Consider the following 22446-nt stretch of genomic DNA (forward strand, 5'->3'; position numbering starts at 1 on the left):
GCAATAAACGTTTTTATTTTTATTTTTATTATAGTTGGAAGTGACACATAGTATACATAGAATTTAGAAATTTTAAATAGATTCTTTTATTCATTAAACTATAGATGGACCTTAAGTACAGACAACCATTTTGACTCAATTATTGTTCTGAAAATATAGTTTCAATTTTGTAAAGGCTGAGCATATTTTGTGGTTCTGGAAAACTATCGATTAGTTTAAAATAGCTGTATATTAAATTAATTATGTATATATAACACTAGCTTTATTCTTCTTTGCTAGAGTGCCTCTACAATTCGCTTACACGTATTTCGTCCTTGCATGACTTATTAGAGCGACAGTGTAGAAAGCTCTAAACGTGAAATCAAATCTTTTCCACCAAAGGAAGTAATAATGAAATAACTTAATAAAGACGCATACGGCGACATCTGAGAAAAAAAAAAAGTAAAAATCCGAAGATTTCTACTAGTTCGAAACCAAAATTCAGATTCTTACTTTAATCTGTGCCTTCTACAATTTTCAAATCAAGCAGACGATGAATGGGCCGACATAGGGAATCTAACATTGTATTCCACATCATATCGATTTATTTAAGTAGAACCTTCCATGAACTGGCGTTTAATACTCTAAATACGAGTAAATAAAGATATAGAAAAAAACGTACTATTCAGTCTCTCTGATGAGTCCTACAAGGACGAAATACGTATAACTGAATTGTAGAGGCACTATACATAAAATCAAATCTTAACTATCTTTTCTATATCTTTATTTACTCGTATTTCGATTGAATTTCGCAATGCAATTTTAGATTCCCCATGTCGGCCCATTCATCATCTGCTTGCTTTGAAAATTGTAGAAGGCACAGATTAAAGTAAGAATCTGAATTTTGGTTTCGAACTAGTAGAAATATTCGGATTTTTACATTTTTGTTTTGAGAACAGAACTTTTTATAAATATTGATTTATTTTTATTCCAAATTGCAATAAAAGTGTTAGAAGCAATAACCTTAACATATTTCTCTGATTACGATTATGGCAACTGTCAGATTTAACTAAAATGTCATGCAATGCATATCGCGACATTCTTAAAATCCTATATGACGTCAAAATTAATGAAACTGAAAGAAGGGTTTGGTTTGAACTATAAACAGTCTCCCTCGAATTATAGAGGGATAAACTTCCTAAGCACAACATTAAAACTTACCGATTTAAATACATCACATGTCTGGTATATATATATATATATATATATATATATATATATATATATATATATATGCATAGAGGATAAAATTCAAGCTAAACTAAACGGAGAACTTATCAATCCAATAAACAGCTGGGATTGACATTCGTCAGGGTGACTCAATGACCTCGTCGCTCTTCAATATTATGGATGAAATAATAAAAAAAGCGAGCAAAATGAGAGGATATAAGATTGGAGATAAGAAGACGACCTACAAAGACTCCTACATCAATTTAACCTCACAGCCAAATCGTTCAACATGGTAATATCAGCAGCTAAAACAAAAAGTATGACAAAATCAAATACGTAAGACACCTGGAAGACGTAAACTCCAAGTGAATAAATCGATTATCCAGCAAGAGATGACGTTTAAATACTTGAGCATGGAACCATTAGGCTATGGTGACGTAGAAGCAGAAGCAAGAGAACAAACAACGAGAGCAACAAAAATAGCCGGCTGTCTAAACAATACAATATGGCATTATAAAAACATTGGCATTGAGGTAAAATCGAGAATATAAAAAGTTGCTATAAGGCTTAAAATGACATACACTGCAGAGACTAGACCAGAAACAACAAAACGCAAAAGATTGCTTGAAAGAATTGAATAAACAATATTTATTTTGAATTGAAAACAATTACTTACTTATACTTACCGTGTACTCTGTTAAGTTACATAATTGTGTAGTCCATTTTGGAACACATCGATTAATTATCGGCATAAATGGTATTATCAAAGGAAAGTTTTGTTTTATAATATTGGTCAATAAAATTAATACGGCCGATACGTGTCCCAAACGAATATAGGTCGTTTTCATTTCCAAATCTGAATTTTTATAATGGTAATCCAGAAAAGATAATAAAACAGGTTGTAAAGCACTAAAAAATAAAAATAAAATAAAATGACAATTAAAAAACCGTCCTGTACTTCAGTTAAGTCTGAGAATATTAGCAAGAGTACACATAAAATTCATACAAATAATAATAGATTGGTGCAGGTCTCAAGTCTGCCCCTCTAATTCTTTTCTGAATCATAAAACATAAATTAATAAATTTTTGACTAAAAGAACTAACTCCCTCATATAGAAAGAATGCATTTGTCTTTTATTGAAGTCTGAAAACTATAACGTAGGAAAAAACGAAAAAATCTATGACGTACAAAAAAGGAAAAAATATATAATATGTGTGTAAGGTGGAAGGCAACCACATATACGTATTTCTGATTTTTGGTCGTCTTCAGTACTGTGCAGCCAAGTTAAAAAAGTAGCATGTTAACTTGGTAGAGGATCTCTACAGGGACAACGCGATCAATTTGTGGCAACAATGTTAGAAGACTGAGGATTCCAGAGCAAGAACTAACACATTCACGGAGGAAGTTAGGCTACCTGAGGAAAGGAATTTTGACACCTATTTTGCTACCAATTTTGACAGTCTGGTAAATCAGCCATGCCGACCGCATAAAACTTTTGGAGATCTCAGCGAAAGAAGTAAACGTAGGAGGACTCAGGATCTTCGCTCCAACTTCGACGAAGTCATGATAGTACATGCTGCCCAAGTGGAATTAGAAAAAAAAAAACAGGAAAGGGAGACGCTTCCAACGTACTCAAACAAACCATAATACTCGCGCATAAAAGTATAAAAAGGCATACACTCGCACAAAGTCTTTGAGAGATAAAATTAAACAATTTACTATCCAGGAAGCAAGCCAAATATTCATCGACATAGACCTAACACGCACACAGTATAACATTATAAGAAGCACGAATAAAACTTATTTCCATGTTACAGTATTTTTCAAAAAGAAAAAAAGAAATGTTATCCGCCACCTGAAGCTTGCGCGGTAACTAGCACTGGTGCCGAAGCTAAATTGCAATCTTTGATCCACCTTACCGTTAGGCGGTTATCGAAGTATCTGGAAGAGGTATTACTAACATTGAAGGATCAAGAACGCGAAACTCTAGAATTAATCTACAAATGGGGCTGTGCAAATAGTTCAAACATCTTTCAAATCTGCTTCGTTCCTTTAAAATTAGTACGTGGACAAAAAAATGAAAAAACTTGGGAAAACCCCACCCTTGTCTCCTACGTTTTGTAGGCCAATAAGGTTTAGGTTCGTCAAAGAGAACAGTGATATTATGCCAGAAAAAATCGATCATGTCAATATTGTATCAACTCAATCGTCGCTGCCGAGTCAAACATGAATTTATGACATTGTGGACAGAAAGGTCTACAATGTCTCCACAGGAACTAGATCGGCAAGTTGATGTTACATTTGCGGTGTAACTTCAAAAGACAATATAGATAGAGCAAAGTATGTTGATGATGACGCAATACAATTCGAACTCTCTGCATTACAAACCAGGATAAGACGATGATAACACATGAAAGTATTATGTATTCAGAAATTGAATAACAATTGGAAAAAGAAAGAAAACTGGATTGCTTGTAGACATGCCAAAGGCATATTTCAGCAACACAAATGACGAAAACACAAACCAAAGATTTGTCGAGGATCCCAAAATTGCATCAGAAATTACGGGTATTATTTACGAATTTATATACAGGTTAAAAGTCATTTTGGAGACTATTTCAAGTGGCCACAAAATTGACCACGAACAATACAACAGTGGCACAAAAGAAACTGCTCGTTTATATATTGATATCTATCCATGACATCCACATTGCACAAAATCGTCGTGGTACATGCAATAGGTTGAATGTCAATTAGGTGCAATTTTACAGGAAGGACAAAAAACTGATTTTTCGTTTTTTAGTTAGTTAAATATGTTTTGTGACAATGGATTTTGTTTTGAAATTGAGTATGAATTTATAATAGATTATAAAAGTGGTTGTTGACTTTACAGTTTTTGAGAAATGTTGACATAGGATATATTGCGACTTAAAATCAAACCATTTGGATGACATAGGTGAAATTAATTTCAGAATAGGAGTACCGGAAATAAAATCGTGTAGTCATTAAAGTTTTTATTTAGTATATATAAGAGCGAAGAACAAATTTATTTGTGAGGTAATGTCTCGTAGAATTGGCGATAATCTTGTGGAATTAATTGTTTTAGTTCTTGTAAGTGTGCATATTTCGACGCTTCGATTGAAATTGGCCCTGTGTACAGTTTGAGATGATTTGGTAGTGACTCCAGGCGCTTTGACCTTACAGGTAAATCAGCCCATTCATCTTGGAAGCACAGTTTGTAACGAATAATGCCATTAGGGGTATACTGAAAACCAACCACATCGTTAACAAAGGGATCGCCGGCTTTGTTGCCAGGGCGAATAGTTTTGTAGTATAGTGGTTCAAATGCATAAAAATCATCATTACTGCAATAAACTGTTTCATAGGGATTCGGTCGTTGTCTCGCAGATTGAATTATTGGAATGTAGTCTGCTGGTGTATAGACCTCTCTACGATTGCGCAATTTTTTTTCAATACATACTAGAATGAATAGAGTCTACTTCCATGAAGGTGTGCCCAACTTCCAAGTATTTTTGTTCAATAATTACTTTTGTTTTAATGCTTAATTCAAGAAGTGCATTAGAAAGCTTGGTATTTCGGTTCTGGTAACCACACCCATCACTCCAAATTGTAATTTTTTCTGGGTGTCGTTTTTCTACCACTTTTGTTAAAAAGTCTGTGTAAATTGATGCAAATACATCACTTTCGATCCCTGCCACAGCTTCGTGCCAAACGTAGCAGACCGCATCTTTAGTACTTAAGTTAAGGAAAGTCTCATTGTGGACTTTTAACTTAGTCTTGTAGTAATTTACACTTGCATTTAGTCTTGGAGCTAAAAGAACAGCCTGTAAATCTACAGTATAGGTTTCAGTGTTAGCATTATTGTTGGATTGTTCTTTGTCTCTTGTTTTCTCTTCTCTTGCTAATTTCTTCTTTTGCTGATGTTTCTGGAATGTTTCTTCATCGCACGTTCCTTTCGTATACTGTGTCCATGTATTACATTGATCCTTTTTTTGGAGTATAAAGATCTATATTCATGGTTTTTAAAGTAATATAAAAGGTTTTCCAGGACGATGCAGTTTTGTTTTTTGTTTGACAATCCTCTTTATAAAAGCGGTACATCTCTCGCAGACTAGACCACAAGGGCTCAACGTAAAGTTTAGTGGAAGACACTCGACAATAATAGCTTTCTACTTTAGGCAGTAAATTCAGAAATTCTTTTACATTATTGTTAACTCTATTTGGTCTTTGTCGTGGTGCCTGATTTACTTGTTCTTCTTCTTCCTGTTCTCCGTTTTCCTGGCTTGTACTGGGTTGATCTGATAACATCCAAGAGCGCACAGTTTTTTCACCAACGCTTAATGTGTTCATAAACATATTTCGGCAAACACGTTTCTTCACATCATCTCCATTTTCTTTTACAGTCAAGTAAAAAGAAAATCCGGTGTTTTTTCTTGAAGTAGTAGTAGTTTTTCTTCTGTATTTTGGACGTGGTTGCAATACAGACCCAGTGACGTAAACTTTTTTAGCCTCCCAAGATGACAGATTCCAAAAGTACGAATGTATTGACTTTCGATCATCTTCACTAATAATATTACATTTGAAATCTTGTCTTGGACCTTTTTTGCCTTTTTTCGGCTGAGGATGCCCCTTACATCTTGACCCTAGGCATCTAGATTCCTTAATTTTAGTTTGCTTATATTTTCCATTTTCCTGTTTTTCAAATCCAACATAAGACTTCCCCTCTAATCTTAACTTGGCATTTTTTAATCTCTTCCACTTATTTCGGTTAACTTGACCTTTACGCTTTCTTGGTTTTTGTAGTTCCTGATCTATAATAATATTTTGGTCGGTATACGACATTGATTGCGGCTGTTGTCTTGTTGGTATATCAGCAACCGAGTGTATATTAGTGACATCATCTGCTGTTACATCTGTGTCAGTTTCACTTTCGGATGGAGCATAAAATTCATCTGATCCTGAACTAAAATCTGTATCTGATTGCTCCTGCATGATTTCATCGAGCTTTTCTACAGGATGGATCTGTGTTGTGCACTCCATTACATCATGACACTCAATGGAGGGTGTAATCGCCCCAATCGAAGCGGTTGGTTCGGATGAAGGTGCAAACAGTTCTTGGTCTCTTATATCATGCTGTTCTACGACGGGTTTTGATGCCGTTGATAGTACCTGAGCACCCGTCACTTCAACGACTAATTTTGAAGAGTCCCCTTGACTTGAACTGGGCTGACTAACAGAGCTGGCTTGATATTCGCTGAATTCACCAATACTAGAACTAGGAGCCAGCTTCACCAAGGTGCGGCTTCTAGCTCCAGCCATATTAGGAAAGATCCTTTTCTGATATTCCTGCAACAAACAATAAGTTAATAATTTGTGAAATGCAATAGCTCCTATGTCAATATTATATTATCGAACTATGATTCTTGCAAAATCTCTTTTGTCAACAAAAATATTCAAAAAATTCAATTATTTTATACAGAAAAAGTTAATTAATTATTATTATAAGTGATTTAAACTTTTATCTTATTGTAAAACATTATAAAACTATGATCATTAAAGTTTGAACTTAAAAAACATAGAAAAAGTGAGGTTAGTATTTTGTTTGAAGTAAATTTAACAGTTATCATTACAAATAAAAAGTATTATTATTATTTGTGAGTTTAAATTATATTAAATAAAAGAGTTAAATACTTACACAACTAGGTACACGACACAATAATGATGCTTGAATAAAAACAATACAAAGTACGTCTCACGCCACGGGAATACAATGACATACGACAAATTGCATTAACCAAAACAGAGACTTCTGACATTGGTCTTATTGCAACTAATTGAAACGCTCGCTTCTGATTGGTTGATAGACATAGCAGTTTTTGCAAACGTTGGAGAAGCGTGTTTTGGATACTTACATGTCAAAAAAGAAAAAATATATTTTATTTACATTCGACCTTTTGCATGTAACACGACGAAATACTCGTGCGTGGTAAAATTATAAAAAATGCATTGTTGCCAATTGAGAAGCTCACTGAAGAAGCCGCGGAAGTGCGCAACAAGCACTTCCGGTCTGATCATCAAGATTTCGCACGGAAATTTTCAAGAGAAAGCTGTAACAGGGATATTTCCAATCGCCTACTTTTGCATTCGGACCCTTTGATGCGTTATAGGAGGCAAATCAAAAAAAGAAAGAAAAGTAATTTTCTATCTGAAACATTGCGAATACTGTTAGTAGTAGTCTATTGATGTTCTTTATTACTGACATAATGTGTAATCGTGCGATTTGACACTCAAATTACTAGTTAAGAGGCCTACTTTTTTGCTATTCTATTCTATTACATACCTAGCTATTTACCTACCTAAAATAGTCCATAGCTAATCCATAATGCACTAGAACACTCCAAAAATGGATGCATTCTGTCTGTAATCTTATGCCAGTGATGTCTGAAGAAAACAAATCATTGGAAAGGTATATAAGTATAGAGTCTAGTACTTTGTACCTAAAAAGATAAACAATAAATTGTACAATAATACAACATAAAAAGTAAAACAGAATATTGTTTTTAATTTCCAAAATATAGGTAACTTTACAGGTTTCACTGAAACATCAGCTTCCTCAACATGGTTCTGAATCTACTTTTGTGGCATTTAATACCTTTAATAGGAATTAACCACAATTTCAGTTTAAAATACGTTTATTTTTACATGTCGATTTTCACTTTGGAAATCGTTCTCAACTTTCCAAAGTGGAAATCGAAACGTCAAAAAAACGTATTTTCAGCAAAGCATTTCCATTTTAAATGCCTGCTGCAGTCCAATCTGAGAGAACAAATAGCTATAGAAATATCTAAAACTAGAATTTTAAATAGGATAAGTTGAAAAAAAATCCCTTACTTGTTTATAATATTTAAAGCTAGTGTTCTACTTCTGCATGAAATTATTCTTAATAGTTTAACAGCTTGAAAAATTGGAAATCCATTTCCAGAAGTAGGCACATCTGAGAAATTAAAAATTGCATTAAAATAAAATTGTAAAAAGGAACAACTGAAACTTACTTTTTGTCCTAACTAACGGAAGGCAATGTGTTACAATACTTTCGATAAGGTTATCGGATTCCATGATTCTGTTCACTATAAAATTTGAACCTCTTGCAAGTCGTATTAGTATTTCCAAGCAGTAAGTTATGGTCTCTAGAGAAGGTTTAACTGTGTTTATAATGTATCTACAATAATATAACATAACGTTTATAAAATTATCAATACACTTTCGCTTATTATTTGTGTTAATTAAATATTTGTCTCGGCTACTTCTGAAAGTTTGAAATTTAATCCACATTTATGTGCACCATAGAAATATACCGAATGAGAAAAATATCATCCGATGAGTAGTGTAAGACAAGAGGTCGGAGTGATAGCTTAAGTGCAAAATGGTGAATTCGCAAAAAGATAACTGTTCAGGAAAATAAAAAAAACTTTATGAAGTTGAAAAGACTATGGAATTTAAAATTTTATGTTTTTGTTCAATTATTGGTAACATATTGCGATGAAATATTTATTTTATTTTGTTTATAAAAAAATAGGGGGCTATGACATGCGATCTGATCCTGGTTATATGGAAGATTCGAATGACATTAAAATCAAAAATTTTAAAAATTCAGTGGGTTACTACATTTTGCACTCAAGCCATAAATTACATTGTTAATAGGAAATCATAAATATTAGTTATACATACAGAGCGGTAACCGAATTTTTATTCTTCTTCGTTTATACAGGGTGTGTCACGATGAACTTACACTATCTATATATCGGAAACTACTTACACGATATATATAAAAATTGGTTTATGGGAATTATAACTTATCACGAACTTAAAAAAAAATATATTTCGACAGACATTCTACTTCCGGTTATACCGGGCAAAAGGCAAAAAAACATAGGGCAAAACTTCATATTTTTTGAGTTATTCATCTTGTTTAAAAAAGTTTGACACATAGAAACTTTTCAAAATGAATAGTTCATCCATTTATAATTATAAACATAACGTCTTGAAAACTGTTGTGCATAAAGGGTAGGTAACGTTCTTTCAGGAAATTCGAAAAATCTTTCAAATTTATTGTTTTATTTTAGCAGGCCGTGTATATGACTATGTTATAATTGTCATTATTTCTGGTTACTTGCATTTTTACAAAGTGATAGAAATGGCTCGTTAGAAATTAAGATTACGAAAATTCACTTTCAATTCTTCAGGAATATGACAGTTTTTACTAGAACATGTGCTATATTTGCTGCAAGACATCCAACCCATGACATCGTGAAGAGATTACTTAAAAATTTAACACATTTTAATTGTTTTTAACAAAAAGGTAACAAAGTGAAGCCTATTGTTGATAATAATGATCATACAATTAATGTTCTTGGTTACTATGTTGCTTATCCCGAACGTCTTTAGGCTGTTGTGAGAGAGATTTATGTATGCCATTGTCATCTATTTAGCGAATTAAAAAAACCCCGTATAAATCTCGTCGCTATTCTTACACCAAAGTTCAAAGTTTAAAGAAAACAGATTATAATAAAATAATAGAATTTCGAGAATATATAACGATAAGATGTTAAGAAGATAATCAATTTTTAAAAATCGTGTTAAAATTTAACACGAGTATGTGGTTTTCAGGGGCAATGGGATGGGAGTTTAATGTCTTTTGTGCGAGACACAACCAGGTTGTAGATCTCCACTTTTATGATGGTAACTTAAACAGTTGGAATTTTTTATAATTTTTTAGTTGCTAATAACTTCTTTTTTATGTAAAAGATATTTCAATATCTTAAAATAATTCAAAACCAATTATTTAGATCGTTTACCACCACAAGAATTTAGAAAAAAATCTTTTCTTCACGATCGACCTCCTCCTCATTGTTCCAAAATGATAAACCAATTTTTATATGAGACGTTTGAAGATAGGTGAAAAGCCAACAAGGATCCTTTCCGGTGGCCGACCCCCTCGACCACCAGACATAGACTTTTTTATATGGGGCTACATAAAAAATGAAGTATATTTCCATCCCGTTACAACAAAGGATGATTGTAAACTTAAGAGTTCGCAATGAATCAAATTCTCTCCATACAGCAATGATAAGACAGTGCAATAAAGGCGTGATAAAAAAAGCTCTCTAAATGCTTGGAAGTTGAAGGACAAAATTTTGAACACGTGTTATAAGTCGTTACATTGTAGGTATTGTTACGATAAATATGACTCATGCCTAAACTGTAAACATGTTTATTTTAACAAGTATTGTTCTAGTAGGTTCTCCTACGGTAAAACCTGTCTGGGTTCCACGGTATTCGAGAAGGGTCAACACAGGTCAGTATTGTTCTAGTAGGTTCTCCTACGGTAAAACCTGTCTGGGTTCCACGGTATTCGAGAAGGGTCAACACAGGTCGCCGAGGGGATTCCAGAATAACGGCTATTTGATAGATATATATATATATATATATATATATATATATATATATATATATATATACATATTTTCAGGACCTTTTCATTTTGAGTTAGTCAGAATAATAATATCGAGTCGAGTTTTGAAATGTAACGCGCGTATTGTCGGGAATATAAATTGTAATAAATGTTGTAAATAAATTATATAATTATAGTGTAACATAAATTAGTGTAATATTGTATAAATAAAGACTTTAGTAAACTAAGTGTTAGAACATTTTTATAATAAAGTTAATAAATTAGATTAATAAACTCAGTTCAGTATGTATGTGTAATTAAACAAAAAAATGTGTGCTTATCTTTTTTAAATTCTTGTTAAAAACAACCAAAACGTGTTAAATTTTTAAGTATTCTCTTCACGATGTTACGGATAGGTTGTGGTCGATCTGGATATCTTGTAGCAAATAAAGCACATTTTCTAGTACTTATATTAAAATTAAATTTACGTAATCTTCGTTGTTTATTTTTAAACAAGCCATTTCTATCATTTGGCATAAAAGTGTCAGTAACTAGAAATAATAACAATTATGACATAGTCATACACGGCCTGCTAAAATAATACAATAAATATCTTACCTTTAATATTAAACCACAATTATCTCCAAAACTATTAACTTTAGGTATAGGGATCCCTAATACTATTTGAAAGACAATTGACTTCTTTTTTGATTAAAACTATAAAATATAGGGTGTTTCATTTAAAAGTATGGACTTACTGCGGTTTGAAGTTTAAAGATGTGGAGTATCATTTGTGAACACCCTGATTTAGAAATTCCATTTCGCTGTAAATTTCATAAAGAACGTTACCTATTCTTTGTGTGTAAAGATTTTCAACACATGTTTGTAAATGGATGAGCTATTAATTTAAAAAAATGAGTGTCTATATCTGTCAAAATTTTTGACAAAAGATAAAGTTTTGCCCTGTTAGAATTTAAAAATGCAATAATATACAGGGTGTTCCATTTAAAATAACAAAGTTGCTGTTTACTTCCGGTATAACTGGAAGTAGCATCTTCTTCATGTACCATGTCCTTTCATAACGTTGGTTACCATCAAAGCTTAATTTACCATCTTAATTTTATTCACTGCCGCCTTAAATAGCATGCTTGTATCACTGCCATACCAATCTCTGTTCTGGAAGTTGCATATCTGTCAAAATATTTTCTTTAAGTTCGTCATAACTTGTAATTCCCACAAAACAATTTTCATAAATATCGTGTAAGTAGTTTCCGATATACAGATAGTGTCAACTCGTCGTGAAACACCATGTATAAGCAACTGCTTGTTCATTGCGATTCATCTCTTGCGCGGTCGGTCGGCTCTTCTACCACTTATTGATTTGTCCCTTCCTATTTTAACAACTCTTGTTTCCTTATTCTACTAAGGTGTCCCATTATTTTTTTCTGTTTAGTGTCCACTTGTTTATATGCTACATTACATTTTGTTCTGATCTCGCCACTCCTTATTCAGTCTCTAAGCGTGTTTCCTGTAATTCTTCTGAGCATAGTGATAGCATAGTGTAGATATAGTGTTATTAAGACATCTTGCTAATCTATTTCCTCTTTCTACTTGATCTCTTATTTCTTTTTCAACGTCTTCATAGCTGGACAGTCTAATCCCTAGGTACTTTATTTCCATTACTTGTTCTATGCTAACTGCATCGATTTCCAGCTTACCTTTTATTGCTTCTTTACTGATTACTATTGTTCTAGTTATGTGAGTTGAAATCGTCATGTTAAATTATTTTGCTTTTGCTTTAAATTTGTGAACGGCTATCTTCATTTTGAGTTATCAATATTGCATCGTCTGAGTAACAGAGAATTCTAATTTCGTTGTCTCCCATTCTACATCCTCTTCCTTTATTGACGCTCTTTATAACTTCATTCGTGAGTGATTGTATAGCATAGGGTTTAGTGAATCCCCCTGTCTTATGCCATTGCCTGTGTCTATAAGTTCTGTTTTTCTGTTTTGATATACGTTTCTCATCGTTTTTATAATATGCAAGTGGATCTCTTTATTATAAAAGAGATATATTATATCTTGAAGTCTTACTCTATCAAATGCTTTATGTCGATCAAACATAGAAATGCGGGTCTATTGTATAATGCTTTCTCTGTAATCCGCTTTATGACGAATCTTTCATCTGTACAAAATCTTACCATACGAAAACCTTGTTGCTCATCTGATTTATTCATTCTTACAAAACTCTAGTTGTAAGTTTCAGATTAGTATTTAATAAATTAATAACTCTGTAGTTTTCTGGTTGTTTCTTATCGCCCTTTTTCAATAATACGATTAGCTCGCTTGTCATCCATTCTTTCGGTAATTTATTTTCTATAATCTTGTTAGTTAATATTGTGAGTTGATCCGTCCTTGCCGCTCTACCATCTTTACTTGCAGGTTTTCTGTTGTTTAATTTTTGAATTGTTATTTGTACTTTCTACTGGTTTATGTGGACTTCTTCGTTTATGTTAATTTCTAGTATTTGTGGTTCCAACGTCATGTGTTTTACCTCTGTATATAACTTCTTTAGATAGTCAATTATTGCATCCTTATCGATGTGTTTCGGATCTATTAGTTCTTTCACCTCCGCTATTTGACCTCTTAGAAAACTTCTTACAAATTCTCATGTCCGTTGGATCGGTACTTGACTGAGGTGTCGCAGTGGTTCGGATATCATAAGCGATTTAATTTAAAGAACACTACACAAAACACAAAAACAACACAAATCCACCATTATCTCTCTCTTCTTGTGGTGTATATTCCATCCCCTGTTCGAGTGACCACGTATACATCTGCAAAACTGGAATCCGACAGCATCGAAGATGCATTATATCTGGCCTTTTATCCCATTCTGCAATGACACAATACCGCTAGCCAAGATACAAGGCATATTCTTTGAAATATTTCAAATTCTTTCTAAGTGTTCCACGTATGTCAATTATGTCAAGAAAAATTCAAGAAGCGAATCTAAGCAAAGGTGTCCAAAAACCTGTAAGCATAAGAGCATAAATGGAGAAAAAAGCTAGTTCTAGAAGAGCTACCGTGGGATGAAACAATATACGCCAATTCGAACGACCCGGACTGGTGTTGGTTTTGACAAATTCATATTTCACCTTTCAATAAGTTCCGTACTTGTCACTGTGCGTCAATTCCTCTCCCGGCTTCTAAATATATTGATTAACAGACTCCCCCACTCCTAAAGAAGCTACCTTTAAATTAGTAACTAAATACCGATTAGTTAATTCTGACTCAGTGTCAGTGATTGCAACAAAAGAAAACATTTCTGCTTTAGTCTTACGCTTCAACAAAATTGGCCACTTGTTTCACTAAGTAAATATTAGCATTTTCCTAAGCAAAGATGATGTGAGATGCTATATAAACAAAACAAAAAGGCATTACTTATAAAATTAATAATAACAATCTCATTAAGGAATATTGTAAAATTTTCAATATATTAACGATTCACACCTGTAAACTATATTTTCAATTAATTTTGTTTTATATTAATGTCTGTTTTAATAATATTTTGTGAATGTCTAATGAACAACGTTACCTTATCCTTATCAATATGTTTGTCCTAACCAAGCATAAAATAATATCCTTTTCTACCAATTGTTGATCATTAACAGTATTATCATCCTCCATATCAGAATCCACAGTCAAAATGGGCTGAATAAATCCCAGGCCAAATCCCAGAAGACTGTCTAAACAAGTTTCATCTACATGTGAGTATATCAAATTTCTCATAACTTTAATACTGGCATTCAGAACAGGTACAGCATTTTCATCCATACTATAACGCGTACTGAAGAAAATTTGTTCAAGTGGTAAATCTATTATTTCGTCATAGACTCCTGTTGAATATAAAGACATAATATTTGCGATTGTGTTTAACGCAAAGATTTGTTGTTGAATGATAGAAGACCTAAAATTACAAAAAAAAAATTAAGATTTCGAAGTGTGCACAAAAGTATGGATTAAAGTATATTCCCACAAAATGAAATCGAGCTCTGCATATTGACCTACTGTTAAATATCCTATGAGACAGCTATGTAGAACTAAAATTATGGATAGCTTTTGTATAAGATATCATATATAAAAATCGATATTTCTTGAGTACACCCTAAAGACAATTTTAATGAAGAAAAACTCAGCATTTGTTGAGTGCTGGGTGGATGGAGTCGCTCAGTAACTGTCCTGCTGGTCCCAAGAACGGATATAGGGTTAGACGTAGAAATATAATTTCCCATAGAAAAGATATTGTGACGAAATCCACAGTTATAAAAGCCGGATGGAATTTGATGACGACTAACACAACGAAATATGAACAACGTTTGTACACTGTACGATTCTAAAAATCCCGTAACTAATTAAGGAATTAAGCTAACATCAAGCATACACTACCATTATATAGAAAGTGAGATGCACTGGCCAACCCATTCTCCAAAAGAAAAAAATTTAAATCTATTTCAGCTGCTACAAATCCAAACACGAGTTAGTTCAGGACGGCATTTATTGTCAACAAAAAAGTAATGGACGTTATGGACTTTAATATGATTAATGATATGATATATACAGAGTGGTCCAAAAGTTTGGAAACGAAATTAACGCTATCAGAACAAAGGTAAAATCTGGCAACAGTGTAAGCATAAAATTTATTCTCCGTATTGCAGATTAGGCGTATCCCGGTTTTTGTACAATTCGGACCATACATTTAAGAGATAATTAGGTCCACTCTATAATATATATATATATATATATATATATATATATATATATATATATATATATATATATATATTCCTTTTCTCAGGTAGCCGTAGCTTCGTCCGTGTAATGTGTCAGTTGTAGCTCTGAGATCTCAGGGTCTTCGACAGTATAGCCGCAAATTGGTTGCATTGTTCCTGTAATGATGTTTCCCAAAGTTAATTTTTCCTTTAGCCACTTAGAATAACTTTGCTGCACTTAAAACTTTGAGGTTGTAAACAAATTCATATATTTGGACTCTCTTATAACTAATGATAACTCTACGAGGAAATAGAAAGGATACCAATAGTAAAAGATTACTTTAGATTAAGCAAACACATAAAGAAGGTCAAGAAATCAAACTTTCAATATATAATCCACTTTTATCAGTGTTGGCATGTGAGTCAGAAACATGGACTATTTTTAAAACAGATGCTAGTCATCCACTTATGACCGAAAGATCGTAAGAAGAATATTTGACGCAAACTGTGAAAACGGCCCCTGCAGGAGGCTATATATCTTAGAGCTTTATAGGTGTGTAGTCTAGGACGGTAAAATATACTAGGGAAAGTTGAGACTCAACTAGGGCTCTAGGTGATGATAGCAATAAAGAAAAAATTATATACTAATTCAAAACAAGCTTAAAATAAACATATGTTATCAAATCCAAACTAAAAGTAGGTACTAACCTAGAAAGTTGAATTAGCTCTTGTAAAGTGTAGCCTGGTCTTCCCGGTTCTTCTCCGTGATGATACAAAATTCTATCCTTTTCTGTAATCTCCGATTGAGAATAAGGCAATATCCATCCTCCAGAATCGAATCTAAAATCAATTTAAAATAATTAAGAGATCGATACTAGTTAGATGACAGCTGAGAGAAAGCCCAAGTGTCACAGATCTACAGTCATATTGAATATAAAATATTATGATTACTCTACCAATTCTAACCAATATTGATAAATTATAAAGGGTATTTAGACTTTTTAATTTTTCAGTTAATTCGAGTGCATAAACACTTTCAGCGAAAGGCATTTTCTCAGCTGTGTTATAAATACCTTGCTTCAAATTTTTCAGCCTTAAGTTTCGGAATGTCTATATTTTTCATCCAAGCAAGCTTGTTCGTTTCAATAATATCAAAGTTCAGCCATTTTTCGGCTGCTGGTTGGTTTAAAATTTCACTTGTGGTTTCTATTTCTTCAAAATTAAAATCGTTCGCTGCTTTATTCTGTTCACTTATTGGCAAGTTTCTTGTTTCAACCGGCACATTTTTTCTACGGGACTTGAGGTATTGGATGATAGCGGGATCCATCATCGATAAAAGTTTTTCCCTTTCCTCTACTATTTCTTCTTCCGACATATTCTGAATAACAAAAATTAATATATAGTAATAAATTTTTGGTATATTTATATATGAAAATTCTTCACATAAAAAACTAAAGAATATTTAATTATTTATTTTGGTAATTTTGTGTACAGGATATATAGATGCATCATCACAATATCATCCTCTAATATAGATATTCAAGAATTATAAGCCTATTATCGGAACATATTAAGTTTGAAACCTAAAGAAAAACCAGCGCAGAACATCATTTCCGTAACACTTCAACTCGACCGATATGCCGGATTTATCATCAGTTCTGCTTCCGGATTGTCAGCGGAACTATTAAAGTAGTTGGTAAACATCACTAAAATAAATTTCATCAAATTATAATTATAAATTGAAGTGGGTTCCGTCATCACAAAACTGAATGCTAATAAAAGAACAATAGCGTAAAATTTAATGTACATAAATAGTTCTTTTAAAAATACGATGAGTGAACGGGATACTTCATTAATGGTAAAAACAAAAACAAGCAAAAGGTAAAATGTTGAATTGACTATTATAATTAAATGTAAATTTTAACACTTTCTATTTTTATTTTTATTTCTTTTTGTATCTAAATATATTACGTTGGTCAATAAGTCCCGGGCCTAACCATAGACATATAATACAAATAGACTGAGCAGTAGCGCACCTAGAATTTTCCTGTGGAAGAGATTTTGGTTGGGCACCGAAATTTTTTTTATACCTCCATTTTGAGTCTTTAAAATTTGTGAGTTTTAACCACCAAACCCCCCCCCCCCTCGGGTGCGCCACTGAGACTGAGAGTTGCAATACCAGCCCGTTCCCACAGTGCAAAACTGACGCAAAGCAGTCCCTGCATCTCTTTCTAATGGGCCGGATTTTTTGACCACATGACCTAAATGACCAATAATGGACAAGTGGTCGATAAACGCAGACCATTAAAAAAAGATGTAGTTTTCGTCAGTTTTCCCTGTCGTACTGGGGGAACGGTAATGTATTGCAGCCAACAGTCTATTTGTATTATATGTCTATGGGTCTAAACATGAAATGACGACTCTAATCAATTATCCACATGACAGTTCAGTAGTGTCAACCTTCAAAAGCATACTGTCAAAATTTCATGTCATTCGAATTATTACTTACCGAGTTAGAGTGCTTGACGTGACGATACTTTTGTATTTTTATGAACAATGGATTGAAAGCAATTTTGTGTGTTGATTTGTCACCGTTATTTGATGGGAAAAATATCGTCCAAATTGAGCAACAGCTCAATAAGTGTTACTGGGACCCAGCTCTATCGATTACCTCCATCAAACGAGAGTTTGCTGAATTCAAACAGGTCGTACCGACACCAATGATGCTAAGTGCGGAAGGCCAAATGAAGCAGTTATTCCCAAAAACATCGAAAAAACGCTGAAAATTATTATGGAAAACCGCAAAGTAAAGTTGCAATAGATAGCTCACACTCTAAAGTTATCAAAGGGTAGCGTTTTCACTATTCTACATGAACATTTGGAAATGATAAAGCTGTTTTCCAAATGGGTGTCGCGATTGCTCAAACAGGAGCAAAAACAACAACGAATTGATGAGTCTCGTCGCTGTTTGTACATGTTTAATAGAACAGTCGGAAAGGTCGAAGTTGTTGCGTCGATATGTCACCATGGATGAAACATGGATCCATCACTTCACTCTGAAATTAAATCGAGTGGACAGAACCCGGAAAAATCATTCAGTCAACCTGGACCAAAGATGCAACAAACCGCCGGAAAGATTATGGCCTCTGTATTTTGGCACCCTCAAGGAATTATTTTCATTAATAATTTGAAATATGGAAAAACAATCAACAGCAACTATATACATTGGTTTATTGAAATGTTTAAGACGGAAATCGCGAAAAAAGGTTTCATTTGTTAAAGAAAAAATGTTTTTCGCCAAGGCAATGCACCGTATCACAAGTCGAAGAAAATGATGACAAAAATGTACGAATTGGACTTTGAATTGCATCCGCCCTCACCGTATAGTCCAGATCTGGCCCTCAGCAACTGCCACATTTCTACCGTTCTAAAAAATGGCAAGAGATATCGCTCCAATGAGAAAGTAATCGCCGAAACTGTACCCTATTTTGAAGGCAAAGATAAATGGATTTACAATAGCGGCATTGAAAAATAAAAAAAGCGTTGGAATGATTGTACCGCTGCTAAAGGAGATTATTTTGATGAATAAAGAACAATTTACGTTAACTTTTTGTAGGTCTTTATTCAAGGAGAATTATTCAAAATGTCATTGAATGCCATCGGTAAACTGAGTTTCCATACAACAACAACAATCTCCAACAATTTCCATACAACAACAAAGTATCGGGTTAGCTTAAGAAAATTAAAATTAAAATAAAAAGATAAGTGGTACCTTTCCCCCTAGAAACATCATTGCTAATAACTCTTTGAAGAATGTACGAATACGTAATGAACATATTTTTCAGATGGGTTAAAGAAGTTTAAGCATCGCTAAGACAAGTGTATCGAGCTAAACGGAGACTATAATGAGAAATAAATCGCAAATTTTTGAAAATTGCCAAACAACAAGCAATTTAATTGAACCCAGCCTGAGAGACTTGTAGACCCCTTGAAATGACGTTCGGCTGTTACAATTCATTGGAGCGAGGTGTATAGTCGTGTAAGAACAGGAATCACTCCACCGCGCTCCAATGTTCCAGATCATCCTTTCCCCCCTATAGCACTCTGATGCGCGACAGGGGCACACTATCAGCCAAATGTTCTTCATGTGGGAGTCCTGGGTACAAGAACTCCAACAAGGTACCCTAACCGATCTATGCAGGCTAGCATGAGGCACTTTATTTCTGCTATCTTCTAGTGACTTATTCGCGAATCTAAATTGCTTGCTCGAGCCTTAAGTCTCCGCTCCGGGCAACGCCCAGTTCGGCGACTTGGTGCTCGAGGGTTTGTACTCTTCGTGCCCGGGTTTTTTAGTTTTTGTTAATTTTTTTGTTGTCTTTTGCCAGTTTTTGTTAGTATTTTTTTTGTGGCCGAGGCCGTTTTTGCGTTTTGTGTGTGTTTTTAAGGATAACTGTAAAGAAAAATGGGCCTACACAGTGATTGTGATTGTCTACTTTGATAGAGGTACGAACTATCCTCTGATTTTACACATTTACGTTACTTCCATCGATGGAACGCATCATATCTCACTATTTCTCACAATATCGAACTTGGGTGGTTTTCCAGTTCCGCGAATTTTATCCGTGCCTTTTCCACCATCATGTCGGCCACTCTGACTTGTTGGAGTTCTCTGAACAGAAAACGTTCAGCGACGTATCTGAGTACGTTGACTGCTTCTCTTAGGCTGCTGTTATGGACCGCTTGTACACTTTTCTTATTTGTTTTGCAGACTTGTCCCCATGAGAGAGATGCGTATGTATCTTGTAGTCTGGCATCTACATGTTTTTGGAAATTAAGTCCTTTGTCAATTATGACTCCCAGGTATTTATTTAACTTCACTTTTCCATTCGATGGGATTATTTTGCACCGTCAGTTGTTCCTCTGGGTGTTGTATCTTTTTAAAGATCACCGCTTGCATTTTCTCGGAGTTTTTGGCGATTTTCCATTGTATACTCCATTTTTCAATGTTGTCCAACGCTGTTTGTAAGTTTTTTACTGCAATGTCTACATGTCTGTGCTTTGCCGCTATCGCCGTGTCGTCGGCGTAAAGGCTGAGTAATGTTCCATGTGTTCTTGGAACATCGGTGGTGTATATTGTATACAGTAGTGGTAACAGGACCGCTCCCTGTGGTACTATAGCCTCCTAGGTTCCGAGTTCAGATAGGACTTGTTCTATTCGAACTCTGAAGCTCCGGTTCCCAAGGTAGGAAGAGATCAGTCTCGTCATTGCCCCACTGTATCCATAGCCTCTCATTTTGTATATTAGCTCTTTATGCCAGACTCTATCGAATGCTTTGCTTACGTCCAGGAAGGCTGCTCCTGTGTATTGTTTATTCAAAATTGTCTTTTTTCGTTTATAGGCTAAGTACTTATCGGACCGCCCTAGTACATGTATAGCGGCCACACTTACTTAAAAAGTGGGACAGATGATTCTACAAAAGGTTTTTTCATGAAAATCTCTACAGGCTAACATTTAATAGTTATTCATGTTATTAGTGAAATGTGCTCCATTATTATTTAAATCCGATACTAAAGCTGGCAACTAATACCCAATCTGCTTATAAACTCCATTATTGTACATGATAAAGCATCTTATCATTCTGCGCAGGTTTATCTAACGCCTAATATTAATTCTTAAAAAGATAAGAAAATTAAATGGCTAATTCAGCAAAATTTACTTTTCATTCCAAGGGTTTAAAATAAGAAATAAATGAGCTAATAATCTATTATAAGAATAGTTACAGCAACATTGTCACACTGTTTTGCTTTTACCAGCATATCATCCTGAGTTAAATCCAATCGAACTTGTGTGGGCTATCTTTAAGAATAATATAAGTGATCTAAATGTGACATTCAATTTGTAATAAGACATTAAAAATTGGTAGAACTAGAATTTATTAAGATTACGGCAGATGATTGGAGAAAGAGGGGTGTTCATGTTATAAAAGTAGAAGATGAATATTTATAAATAGAAATACAAATACAGGAGTGTTTATCTGCCGTATCAAATTATCGTACCATCCATCTACTAATACAATAATTCTCCAAGCAATAAAATAATTTGGAAAATAGTTTTATAATACCAGAGAAGTAGATATGTACTCCTCCAATCATAAACGCCCTGGGTAGGTTTTTACCTGCCTAGCTGTTTGCCTAAATTCGCAGTCTCTCCTATGTCTTTCTCCTCAATCATCTTATGTTCATCGTTCTAAGGCCACCTCTATTTCATCCAGCCATCTCATTCAAGACTTTCTCTACTTTCAGCTACCTGTCGAATTATTGTATTTTAGTTTTTTTTTTATTAACTTTGTCTTTTTTTATCATTGAACATGTACCAGCGATGCCAGCTAGTGACTTTTTATAAATCGGACAATGTTGTGCTCATCGTATAATTTATTGTATTTCTTGTTACTTCGGATTCTCAAAGTACCACAATGTTGTAACAAACGTATACATTTCTCAGTATCATTCTTTCGATATGTCAGGTCGTAGTGTGGAAAGGTCTGTGAGGTCAATAGACCTCTTTGAAATCTACAAATCCCTCTTGCGAATGCAGATATCAAAGTTTTCTTTCGTTAAATGAAAAAGTGAACATTTTGGATATGACCTTTTTCTTTCAGTACCCTGTCCGATTATCGAACGTTAGCGATCATATTGGCAATAATAACTTTGTTTACGGCGGCTCTAAATAAATTAGCGGTGGTCTCTTGATACCATTCTCGGAGATTTCGAAGCCAGGATGTTCTTCTTCGACCTGGTCCCTAGTTCCGGCGATCTTAGCCTGTATAATGAGGTGTAGAAGGTTATACCTCTCTGGATGTCTCATTACATGACCGAAATATTGTAACTTTCGAATTTTTATCGTTTTTGTTATTTCTGTGCTCTTTTTCATTCGATGTAAAACTATTTCTTTTCTTATTCGATCAACCCAACTTATCCTCAATATAGTCGAT

General features: G+C 33.9%; 1 protein-coding gene across 1 annotated transcript in view; it reads right to left on the reverse strand.

Annotated features, from left to right (window-relative positions):
• Nucleotides 1-22446, reverse strand: part of LOC140434659 (RNA polymerase II-associated protein 1) — a 52802-nt gene that overhangs the window by 16694 nt on the left and 13662 nt on the right. The window contains exons 4-10 of the mRNA XM_072523078.1: nucleotides 16528-16832; nucleotides 16163-16294; nucleotides 14281-14652; nucleotides 8284-8450; nucleotides 8123-8225; nucleotides 7588-7728; nucleotides 1896-2118 (exon numbers count right to left, since the gene is read on the reverse strand). Coding sequence (XP_072379179.1) covers nucleotides 1896-2118; nucleotides 7588-7728; nucleotides 8123-8225; nucleotides 8284-8450; nucleotides 14281-14652; nucleotides 16163-16294; nucleotides 16528-16832 — 1443 coding nt within the window. The remainder of the gene's footprint in view (nucleotides 1-1895; nucleotides 2119-7587; nucleotides 7729-8122; nucleotides 8226-8283; nucleotides 8451-14280; nucleotides 14653-16162; nucleotides 16295-16527; nucleotides 16833-22446) is intronic.

This window comes from Diabrotica undecimpunctata, chromosome 2, assembly GCF_040954645.1.
Source record: "Diabrotica undecimpunctata isolate CICGRU chromosome 2, icDiaUnde3, whole genome shotgun sequence".
Taxonomy (NCBI): domain Eukaryota; kingdom Metazoa; phylum Arthropoda; class Insecta; order Coleoptera; family Chrysomelidae; genus Diabrotica; species Diabrotica undecimpunctata.